This window comes from Capricornis sumatraensis, chromosome 2 (genome assembly GCF_032405125.1).
Source record: "Capricornis sumatraensis isolate serow.1 chromosome 2, serow.2, whole genome shotgun sequence".
NCBI lineage: Eukaryota > Metazoa > Chordata > Mammalia > Artiodactyla > Bovidae > Capricornis > Capricornis sumatraensis.
Window position 1 is genome coordinate 198,433,279 of NC_091070.1, and position 12,962 is coordinate 198,446,240.

General features: G+C 35.9%; 1 protein-coding gene across 1 annotated transcript in view; it reads left to right on the plus strand.

Moving 5' to 3' along the window:
- Positions 1-12,962, plus strand: part of SPATA6 (spermatogenesis associated 6) — a 160,873-nt gene that overhangs the window by 14,155 nt on the left and 133,756 nt on the right. Inside the window, exon 2 of the mRNA XM_068965676.1 lies at positions 11,399-11,536. Coding sequence (XP_068821777.1) covers positions 11,399-11,536 — 138 coding nt within the window. The remainder of the gene's footprint in view (positions 1-11,398; positions 11,537-12,962) is intronic.

Consider the following 12,962-nt stretch of genomic DNA (forward strand, 5'->3'; position numbering starts at 1 on the left):
ACTCAACATTCAGAAAACTAAGATCATGACATCCTCTCCCATCACTTCATGGCAAATAGATGGGTAAACAATGGAAACAGTGAGATACTTTATTTTCTTGGGCTCCAAAATCATTGCAGATGGTGACTACATCATGAAATTAAAGGATGCTTGCTCCTTGGTAGAAAAGCTATGACCAACTAGACAGCATATTAAAAAGCAGAGACGTTACTTTGGCGACAAAGGTCCATCTAGTCAAAGCTATGCTTTTTTCAGTAGTCATGTATAGGTGTGAGAGTTGGACTGTAAAGAAAGCTGAGTGCCTAAGAATTGATGCTTTTGAACTTGGTGTTGGAGAAGACTTTTGCAAGAGTCTTGGACTGCAAGGAGATCAAACCAGTCCATTCTGAAGGAAATCAGTCGTGGATATTCATTGAAAGGATTGATGCTGAAGCTGAAGCTCTAATACTTTGGCCACCTGATGCGAAGAACTGACTCATTGGAAAAGACCCTGAAAGTGGGAAAGATTGAAGGTGGGAGGAGAAGGGGACAACAGAGGATGAGAATGTTGGATGGCATCACTGATTTGATGGACATGAGTTTGAGCAAGCTCCAGGAGTTGATGATAGTCAGGGAAGCCTGGCGTGCTGCAGTCCATTGGATCGCAAAGAGTTGGACATGACTGCGACTGAGTTACTGAACTGAACTGAACTTGGAAAACTATTCCTTTTCTCTATGTCATTTCTATTGTTGATGACATTTTCATTTTTTTCCAGTTTTGTAATATTAGGACTTGGGCTCCTATGAACATTTCTGTACATGCCCTTGCATATTTTGAATTCAGCAACATTGCTGAAATCTCATATAAGTTATTTGGATTTTCTATGTGGAAAATCATGTTTACAGATAAAGTTAGTTTTGACTTCTGTACAATCTTTTTTCTTTTTCTTACTTATGTCTTGACTAGTACAGTGTTAAGTAGTGGGAATAACAGTACATATACTTGTAATTTTATTTAAGTTATGCTGAAGTCACCAGTATTAGATTGAATCTTACAAAAATGCTGTCAGTGGACTTGTTTTTGACTTTAAAAAGCAATGACAATTTCATATATTTCAACCTAATATAATATTAGATGTAGGATTTTATTAAGTTAGGAAAGTTCCCTTCTATTCCTAATTGTTTTTTTCCACACTGTTTGGGTTATGTGATATGGAATCTTAGGTCCCTAGCAGGGATTGAGCCAGGGACCTTAGAAGTGAGAGTGTAGAGTCCTAACCACTGGACTACCACGGAATTCCCCATAATTTAAAAAATATTCTGAGCTTGAATTATACTGAATGGTTTTCCCTAAGTCTAGTGTTGTGTTGTTCAGTTGCTCAGTTGTGTCCAACTCTTTGACACCCCATGGATTGTAGCCTACCAAGCTCCTCTGTCCATGGGATTTTTTTTTTTAATGGCAAAAATACTGGAATTGTTTGCCATTTCCTCCTCCAGGAAAATACTGAATATTTTATAATTTTTATAAAATTTATTTTATACTATTTACTTTGGCTTATGAGCTATTTTAAGAGTTTGTTTAAATTTCAAGATATATAGGATTTATATGTGTCTTTTTCTTCCTTTCCCTCTCTCCCCACTCTCCATGCATGCACACACACATATACATACATTCTGTCTTTTATTGTGGTATTTTTTAAAAGTCATTCATTTATTTAATTGTTTCTGGCTCTGCTGGTCTTCATTGTTGTGCACAGGCTTTCTCTAGTGATGAGTGGGAGCTACTCTCCAGTTGTGGTACACAGGCTTCTCATTTTGGTGGCTTCTCTTGTTGCAGAGACTTCAGTAGTTGCTGCATACGGGCTCTAGAGCACTGGCTCAGTAGTTGTGGCTCATGGGTTTAGTTGCCCTGCCCCATGTGGGATCTTCCCAGACCAGGAACTGAACCTGTGTCTCCTGCCTTGGGAGGCAGATTCTTAGCCACTGGACCAATGGCAAAATCCTAATATGTTTTAATTTAATTGCATTGTGAGTATTGAATGAGATTTGGGTAATACTGATTGTTTTTGTTGCAATTTCCAGTGTATTGTTTTCTAATTATTATGTGTATATTTATAAATAATCCAATTATTGCAAATGTTCCATATTTACTTGAAAATGATATATTAATTTATTTGCTGGATGTAGGGTTCTATCTGCCATTATCAGCCCATTTATTTTCTCTGAAATATCTTTAAGTCTATATTAAATTTTTTGTCTGCATATAACCAGTACCAGACTGTAATGGAGGTAATAAAATCTTCAGTCTTGATATTAAACTCTTCACTATGATAATGTATTTTCACTTTATCCTTGATGCATTCTAGTACACTATGATGTTTAGAATTATATATTCATTTCCATTCTGTTTTGCACTGGGTTTGTACTTTGATCTGAGAATTTATAGGTTTCTGCTGTTCTGGGAAATTCTTAGCTTTTATATCTGTCATTATTGTTTCTATGCTATTCTCTCTTTTCTGCTGACAGTACAATTAGACATATATTGGAACTTTTATATTTTCTTAAGGACTTTTTGGTATAATATTTATTTTTATATCTTCTTGTTTTGAGATAATTTTGTAGTATTATTTTCTTATTAACTTAAAATTTTAAATCTTCTCTATTAAGATTTTTAACTTCATTGACTACATATTCTAGGATTTTTCATTTAGTGTCTCTTTTTAAACATATGCCAAATAATTACATTTTTACCTATTTTGATTTCATAATTTTTGTTTTTTATGGAATTTTCTCCCCTTATTAGATGAAAGATTCTAAACACTTAACATTATTTTCAGGTTGTATAAATTTCTTTAATTTTCTTTCATATTCTCTCAGTAATGTTTGTAGTTTTCAGAATACATGTCTTACACATGTTTTGTTAAATTTGTACCTAAGTAGTACATGTCTTAGATTTTAATGATATTATAAATGGTGTTAAATTTTCTAAAACATTGTTTCTAATATATAGAAATAAAATTGATTTTTTGCATATTGAACTTATATCCTTTTATGGTTATTGAGACTTGTTTTATGGCTCATATCATCTGTCTTATTGCATGCTTTCATGTGTAGTTGTAAAAAACTGTATATCCTTCTGTTGTATAGAGTATTATGTAAATGTCAGTTAGGTCAAATTACTTGAATGCTGTTGTCTATGTCTTCTATACCCTTTATGATTTTTTTCTTATTATCAGTTACTGGGAAGTGTCAAAATTCAGTTATATAATTTTTTTCTTCATTACTTTGACATTGTATTATTTCAGTTCAGTTCAGTCGCTCAGTTGTGTCTGACTGTTTGCGACCCCATGAATTCCAGCACGCCAGGCCTCCCTGTCCATCACCAACTCCCGGAGTTCACTCAGATTCATGTCCATCGAGTCAGTGATGCCATCCAGCCATGTCATCCTCAGTCGTCTCCTTCTCCTCCTGCCCCCAATCCCTCCCAGCATCAGAGTCTTTTCCAATGAGTCAACTCTTCGCATGAGGTGGCCAAAGTACTGGAGTTTCAGCTTTAGCATCATTCCTTCCAAAGAAATCCCAGGACTGATCTCCTTCAGAATGGACTGGTTGGATCTCCTTGCAGTCCAAGGGACTCTCAAGAGTCTTCTCCAGCACCACAGTTCAAAAGCATCAATTCTTGGGCGCTCAGCGTTCTTCACTGTCCAACTCTCACATCCATACATGACCACAGGAAAAACCATAGCCTTGACTAGACGGACCTTAGTCGGCAAAGTAATGTCTCTGTTTTTGAATATGCTATCTAGGTTGGTCATAACTTTTCTTCCAAGGAGCAAGCATCTTTTAATGTCATGGCTGCAGTCACCATCTGCAGTGATTTTGGAGCCCCCCAAAATAAAGTCTGACACTGTTTCCACTGTTTCCCCATCTATTTCCCATGAAGTGATGGAACCAGATGCCATGTACATACAATTTAATTTTCTATATCTTTTCATAAATCAAATTTTTAATTTATATAAAGTGTTCCACTTTAACCTTGGTAATCTTTCTCTGAAGTCTACTTTATATCATATTAAAATGGCTACCCTAGCTTTCTTATGATTAGTGAATGTATGGTATATCTTTTTCTATAATTTTAGTTTAATCCTGAATCTTTTAAAAATTTGAGAAATAATTCACATATCATAAAATCCACAATTTTAAAGTATACACTTCAGTAAATTTTCATATATTCATGAGGTTGTACAATAATCACTACTAGTTCCAGAACATTTTCATTACCTCATAAAGAAATTTCATAATTTCATCTCCCTCTCCCCCAACCCCTGGCTACCACTAAGCTAATTTCTAGATCTATGGATTTGCCTATAATGAACATTTTTATAAGTGGAATTATATAATATGTGGACTTCTGTGTCTGACTTCTTTCACTTAGCATAATGTTTTTAATATTCATCCATGTCATAGTATATATCAGTATCTTATAAGTGCTTTATTCCTTTTTATGACCAAATCATATTCTATTGTATGGATATACCACATTTAGCTTATCCATCAGTTGGTTGACATTTGGGTTGTATCCACATTTTGGCTATTACGAATAATGCTGTTATAGTCTTGTACATATTATCGTGTGGACGTATGTTTTCATTACTCCTGGGTGTATACCTAGAAAGTTGCTGGTTCTTGTGGTGACTGTTTTCTTTTCTTGAGGAACTACAAAAATTTTACCACAGTGACTACACCATTTTACTTTTCCATCAGCACAGTATAGGGGTTCCAACTTTTTGACACCCTCCCTGATACTTGTGTTGTCCATCTTTTTATTTATAGCCATCCTAGTGAGTATGAAGAGAAATCTCATTGTGATTTTGATTTATATTTCCTTAGTGACTAATGATGTTGAACATGTTTTCATGTGCTTTTTGCCATTTGTTAATCTTCTTTAGAGAGATGCCAGTTGGTTTTTCCATCATGTATTTTGGGGTTGTTAAGTACATATATCTTTATGTTGTTGTGTCTTCTTAAAGTTTAATTATTGCCTGTGTTTTTAATTGTTATGTCATTTATAATGCATAGGTTATTTTTTCCACTCTTTTACTTATCAACCCATTTGTGTCTTTGAATTTAAAGTGAGTCTCTTGCTTTCAACACATGGTTGTATTGTAATTTTTTTTAACGTATTTTGTAAAAATTTAATTTATTTTTTGGCTGTGCTAGGTCTTCTCTGCTGTATAGCTTTTCTCTAGCTGTGGCGAGCAGGCGCGTCTCTCTAGTCGTGGTACCTGGCGTTTCGCTGCAGTGGCTTCCCTTATGGCAGAGCACAGGCTCTAGCGTGTGTGGACGTCAGTCGTTGCAGCATGTGGGCACAGTGGTTGTGGCTCCTTAGCGCACAGGCTAGTACTTGTGGTGCGTGGACTTAGTTGTTCCATGGCACGTGGAATCTTCTCAGACCAGGGGTCAAACCCATGTCTCCTGCTTTGGCAGGTGGGTTCTTTACCACTGAGCCACCAGGGACACCTGAATTATAGTTTTTAGTCCATTTTGCTAAACTCTACCTTTTGACTAGAGTGTTTAGTCAGTTTACCTTTAATGTAAGATAAGGTAGGCTTTACCTTTGTCATTTTGCTGTTTGTTTTCTGTCTTTTCTGTATTCATGCCTTTTTTGTTTCTCTCTTTCTACATTAGGGACTTCTTTTGTGTTAACTATTATCTAGTGTGCCATTTTAATTCCCTTGTTTCTATTACTGTATTTTTTGAGTTATTTTCTTAGTGGTTGTTCTGGGGTTCACAGTTAATATTTTAATTTTTAACAATATAGTATGGATTAATGCCAATTTAATTTGAATAATGCATAAAACCTTTGCTTTTATTTAGTTTGTTCCCTCTCCTCTTCTTTATAATTTCATTATCATGCAGATAACATCTTTATACATATACACTCTTCAACATAATTTAGTAATTGTTGCTTTATTCAATTTTATTTTAGATAAGAATGGGTAAATGAGAGAAAAATACAATTATATTGTCCTAGGTTTACCTGTGTAGTTCCCTTCCTGGTGTTTAGTTTTTCCTGTACGTTTCAGCTGGTGTCCTTTCATTTTAATTTGAAGGATTTTCTTTAGTAATTCTTGTAGGGAAGTTCTCATGATAAATTATCTTTTTGTTTAATTTCCCATCTTTTGTGAAGGAGAATATCCTGGATATTGGACTATAGAGCGCCTTCTTTTAGTACTTTGCATGCGTCATTCCACCTTCTTCTGCTTCATGCTTCTCATGGGGAACCAGCTGTTATTACTGCTGAGGTTTTCTAGTACCTACTGAAACATTTTCCCTTTGCTTCTTTCAAGACTCTTCATCTTTGCCTTTGAAAAGTCTGATTATGATGTGTGTGGTTGGAGTGATTGGAGTTTGCTGGATTGAATAAATAGATTGTTTTTCTTTAAATTTCACAAGTTTCCCCATTATTTCAGCAGCTGTTCTTTCTGGCTATGTGTCCTCTACTTTAGGGGTCCCAGTATATCTATGTTCCTGTGCCTTATGGTTTCCCCCAGGTCTCAGAGACTATTCATTTTCCTTTTCTCTTTCTGTACCTCAGGCTGGATAATCTCAATTGACTACTTTTCAGGTTCATTTATTCTTTCTTCTGCCAGCCTATATCTGCTCCTGACATTCTCTAGTGAATTTTTCATTTATTAAGTATTTTCAAACTCTAAAATTTCTATGTTTTAAAGTAATTTCTAGCTATCTATTGATATTCCTTATTTGATGAGACATCATTGCCACACCGCCATACTTTTCTTTAGATCTTGAGGTAAGGTTTTCATTAGTCCTTTGTGCATATTTATAACAGATGATTTAAAGCTTTTGTTTAGTAAGCCAAATTTCTGGGCTTCCTCAAGGACACTTTCTGTTGACTGCCTTCATGTATAGGTCATTCTCTTGTTTCTTTACATGTCATAAGTTTTGTTGAAAACTAGACATTTTAAATAATATAATGTGGAACTGTGTTAATAAGACTCCCTCTATTTCTCAGAGTTTATTTATTTTTGCCATTGTTGTTGCTTTTTGTTTGTTTAGTTACTTTCCTGAGCTAAAGTCTGCATTCTGTAAAATCTGTGTTCTTTGTTGAGTGTTGTCATTGAAGTCTCTGCTTAGTTAGCTTTATGGCCCTTTAATAACAGGATTTATACTTCCTTAAATGCCTTGAACTGGTAAGTCCCCCAGCCTTTGCTCAGTATCTCTGTTGCATGTTGGGACATGCTTTCTATGCCCTGCATGCAGTTTTCAGTTCTTTCTTAGTCTTCACTTTCAACATTTCAAAGCCTCAAATCAGTCAGAGGTGAGAGATTAGGGTTTCCTTAGGTAATTTCCAGATGCATACACATCCCCACACATGTGTGTGATCTTTTCAATTGCCAAGAATATCATAGCTTGTCAAAGACACCCTGCCTAGCACATACACACACAGAGACACACAGACACACAGACAAGACACACACACACTCACACAAACACACAGTTATCCAGCTTTGCCTTTTAAATGTTTTGATCACTTTTTTTTTTTGCTCCAATTTCAAGCATCCATGATGTTAAATAATAGCTGTTTATTGTTCTTGACAGATGCCTTGCAGGTAAAGGATGTTTGTTGTAACCAAGTTCTTATTCAGATTAAATAAAGAGAAGCCCTGTGAATGGAGGTTTCCAGAATACTGTCCAACAGGTCAAATAATGACAGTTTTTTAGGCATGGGCCTTTGGGGTAGCTTTAAATCTGCTTTCCTACAATGACAGTGGGGCTGCTAGTTTTCATAAGAATTTTCGTTTTCAAGGGTATAGTAGACCTGAGTGGAGGACATTGGGAATAAAGTATGTCAACTGTTTTTCTTGAATAAATGCTCCTTAGATTGTTGCAAACCTTTGGTTAATTTCCAGACCTCTAAAGAGTTGATTTTGACAGTTCTTGTTGACATTCTCACTGCTTTTACAGAGGGTCTGATTGTTTCACATTTGATTTATCTCTCTCTATGATATAAGTAGAGATATAGAAATATAAATATAGTGATGACATATTTGAAAGGAAGTTGCTTATATTCAGACACTTTACCACTAAATATTTCAGTGTAAATCCCCTAAGAACAAGGACAAACTTGTTGTCCTATATAAATTATAATTTGCCAACATTTATTGGATCATGGAGAAAGCAAGGGAGTTCCAGAAAAACATCTGCTTCATTGATTGAGCTAAAGCCTTTGACTGTGTGGATCACAACAAACTGGAAAGTTCTTTAAGAGATGTCTCCTGAGAAACGTCTATGTGGGTCAAAAAGCAACAGTTAGAAGCAGACATGAAACAGTTGACTGGTTCAAAATTGGGAAAGGAGTATGGCAAGGCTGTATATTATCACTCTGTTAATTTAAATTCTATACAGAGTTTATCATGTGGAATTCTGGACTGGATGAATCACAAACTGGAATCAAGATTGCTGGGAGAAATATCAGCAACCTCAGATACACCACTCTAATGGCAGAAAGTGATGACAAACTAAAACACTTCTTGAGAGTGAAACGGGAGAGTGAAAAAGCTAGCCTGAAACTCAACATTCAAAAAACTAAGATCAGACCATGCAGTCCCATCACTTTATGGCAAATAGAAGGGAAAAAAGTAAAAGCAGTGACACATTTTGTTTTCTTGGGTCCAAAATCACTGTGGATGGCGACTGTAGCCATGAAACTAAAATATGCTTGCCCCTTGGGAGAAAAGCTATGACAAACCTAGACAGCATATTAAAAAGCACAGACATTGCTTTGCTGACAAAGGTCAGTATAGTCAAAGCTATGGTTTTCCCAGTTGTCATGTACAGATGTGGAATTGGACCATAAAGAAGGCTGGGCACCAAAGACTTGATGCTTTTGAGTTGTGATGCTGGAGAAGAGTCTTGAGAGTCCCTTGAACTACAAGGATGTGAAACCAGTCAATCCTAAATGAAATCAACCCTGACTATCCTTTGGAAAGACTGATGCTGAAGCTGAAGCTCCAGTCCTTTGGCCACCTAATGCAAGGAGCTGACTCATTGGAAAAGACTCTGATGCTGGGAAAGATTGAGGGCAGGAGGAGACGGGATCAGCAGAAGATGAGATGGTTAGATAGTATCATCAACTCAACAGACATGAATTTGAGCAAATTCCAGGAGATAGTGGAGGACAGAGAAGCCTGGTATGCTACAGTCCATGATGTTGCAAAGAAGTGGACATGACTTAGGAACTGAACAACAACAAAAACAAAAGCAATAATTATCCATATGACTGTTTTAAGTCAACTAGTTTGCTATTTATTTTCTATTTGTTCCATAGGATTGTCTTTAAACCTTCTCTTGATGCCTTCTTTTTGGAATGTTCCATGGTATTCCTTTAAAGAATGGCAGAATTTGTAGAATTGTAGATAAGAAAAAATATCATGTCTTCTTACATGTACAGCAAATAGGGAAAACACTCAGCAGTTTCCAGTGAGGACAATTAGAGCTGTACTGCACAGTATAAACTAGTTGTACTAAGTAAGTGATAAATTATAAAGTGATAAATTATCACTAGTGATAAATTATAAGTGATAAATTAACTATAATAATTTTATTTAATTCAGTATATCAAAGTATTATCCCTTCAACATGTAGTTAATATAAAAGTTGTTAATGAGATATTTTACACTTTTTTTTGTAAAAATTCCTTAAAATACTTTAGAACAAGTCTTCAAAAATCTTCAAAATCTTGTGTTTTATACTAACAATCCATCTCAATTTGGAGCAGTCACATCTGTAAGCATAACAGATATGTAGGACTCTAACAGGTTTGGTTTAAATGAGGCAGTAGAAAATGAAGCTTTCAGACAGAGTGAAATTTCTGAGGACCTTGATTGATTTTAATAATCAATAGTGAATTATTAGGACAAAAGTAGAAAATAGAATAAGAGGTAGACAGACTCAAAGAATGGCACAGAAAATAAATTTTAGCTGCTATATACAAAGGGACATGAAGTGACTCACTTATTGTGTGACTTTAAGTAGTAAATTACCTTGTCTTTATGGGGGGTGGGGGGGATCTGTTGTTTTCCTACATAAAAAATTTGAAGCTTTACTAGATTATTTCTAAGCTGCTTTTTAATACTGAGAGTCTGAGTATTTGGATACATTGATGAGGAAATTAGAATTTCTGTTCTCAGGAGTTTATAGTCAAGTTAAAGAGGTACTGCTGCTGCTGCTGCTGTCACTTCAGTCACATATGACTCTGTGCGACCCCGTAGATGGCAGTCCACCAGGCTCCCCTGGCCCTGGGATATTCCAGGCAAGAGCACTGGAGTGGGTCACCACTGCCTTCTCCAATTAAAGAGGTGAGGTGTACCTATTTGATTGATGTGCAGGGAGACAATAATTAGGGCCTTAAAAGAACTGTAAAATGCTATGAGAAGCTACAACTTATTTACTTGAATATAATAAATTCACAACAAGTGTTTGAATTAGAGTGAATTCAGTAGAGATAATTGGAAAATCAAGAGAAATTTTGTGTATTGAGATGGCAGTTAATGGAAAGCCTTGGGAGATAGAAGGAGGTGAGGAGGATATGGAATGAAGTAGTAATCCAGATAATGAAAGAATGTGTGGCAAGAAATCCATGTGTGTGTTCAGGAAACAATAACACATATACTTTGTAGTTTTTGGAGATACTAAGTAGTATAGTTATGTGATAAATTGGATTCAAATCTTAGACAGTCTTCTATATTCTACTAAGGATAGTTGATCACTGGCGATGAAATATGGCAGAAACTGGAAAGACCTTGCTGTGTACGTTTTAGAAACCCTACATCGTCATGTCAATCCTGAGAATAGTTAAGTACAGTTTTATATTTAAAAAATATTTCACAGGCTGGAAACTACAATTCACTTGCTTTGGAAGTTTGTCATATTTCTTTTGATGAGGGTGTATATGGGCTGCGACTTAGGGCACTACAGGTCAGATTTGTGCTTTGTTTTGGTATTTTCTTGTCCTCTAGTATAGTGCTTTATTTCTGCTGAATCTTCCTTTGTGATTAAATGATGCTAAATAAGTTTGTGTCAGCATTCTACATAAAGTGGGAGCCTAAGGCTAACTGTTTAAAACTATTAGTGTCTGTCCCAAGAGCCAGTACATAGAGCTTCAAATGTCGCACAAGTAACCAAGTGGAAAATCATAGATTTCTCAGAGGGATGGAAGTTATAAGGCATTTCATTTAACTCTGTAAACACTAGAATCTCTCTCTTTTTTTAACCTGTGCATATTTTTATTAGCTTAGCAGACTGGTGTTTTTATGTAATGTTTGGTAAGTTATTTTAATATGACAGTTTAGGGAATTCATGAAGCAGTCACATTCATCTCTCTAATTTCTTTCAGGTAACTTGCCCAGGAGTGGTGCTGAAAGACAAGGAGGACATCTATCTTAGCATCTGTGTGTTTGGCCAGTACAAAAAGACACAATGTGTCCCAGCCAATTTTCCATTGGTCTTCAATGCCAGAATGGTGTTTGAAAAGGTGAGTTCAAATATTCTATGAAAGGTTAACAAATAAAAAAATTGAAGTGGTTCCAAAATATGAATAGCACAAAATTTGAATATGCACTTTAATTGAAAAGATTTATAATTTAAATCTGGAAGCTTGAAAATAAATATTCCTTATATTATACACTGAATCAGTTACCTCTTTTTCTTGATGAATCAGCTTACTTCTAAAATTGTCTTAGTGATCTTTATGTAAAAAATAGCTCCTTGAATTATAAATACTTATCTTCTTAGAGAGAAAGGGGAGATTTTAATAGGTAAGAATAGGTCATATTTTACTTATGGCTGTCTTGTGGTGTTTCTTTCTATAGATCTCTTTTCTTTTTTTTCCCTTGAATCTGATGCTTTTGATTAATTATTACCCATTGTATTCCTCACCTTTCTTTCCTTTCCTAGTTCCCTCCTTCCTTCCTTCCTTCCCTTTCTTCCCTTCCTCCTTACTTCCTTCCTTATTTTCCTTTCTTTTCTCCAGGAATAAATACTGAGTACCAGCTCTGTTCTATGCACTATTCTAGGCACTGAGTAAATAAGACAAACATTTTCCCCTCTTGGAGCTTTCATTATAATAGGAAAAACAAACAGTAATCAAGTAAATGCATGAGTAATACACTTTTAGATGGTAAGTGTCATGAACTGTGGTATCAGAGAAGACTCTTGAGAGTCCCTTGGACTGCGAGATCCAACCTGTCCATCCTAAAGGAAATCAGTCCTGCATATTCATTGGAAGGATTGATGTTGAAGCTGAAACTCCAATACTTTTGCCACCTGATGCGAAGAACTGACTCATTTGAAAAGATCCTGATGCTGGGAAAGATTGAAGGCGGGAGGAGAAGGGGACGACAGAGGATGAGATGTTTGAATGGCATCACTGACTCAATGGACATGAGTTTGAGTAAACTCTGGGAGTTGGTGATGGACAAGGAGGCTTGGCATGCTGCAGTCCATGGGGTTGCAATGAGTTGAACATGACTGAGTGGCTAAACTGAACTGAGCTGTCATGAAGAGAATAAAGGGAGGGTAAGGGAATAGAGGGATTAAGAGGATTGTCTGTTTTGAAGGTGGTGGTCAGAGAAGGCAGTAACATTGAAATTGAGTCTGAATTATGAGGTAGTATTTAAATGTCTAGGGTAAAAGCATTCTAAGCAGAGGAACAGCAAATATAAAGGTGTCTTCTTGGGAATAAGCTTACTGAGCAGGAGGAGCAGCAAGAAGGCAAATACGACCATGGTAACAACGAGAGGACTGCTAGCAGATGAAATTGGAAAGGGAAGCAGAATCAGCTGTAATTTTTTTTGTTGGTTAAATCTTGCATGGTGATCATGGGAAACAGAGAAGTGACAATTCTCAATAATGTCAAAAGTTTCTTTGGTTGGGAAAGGAATATTCTGGCAAAGAGAAGC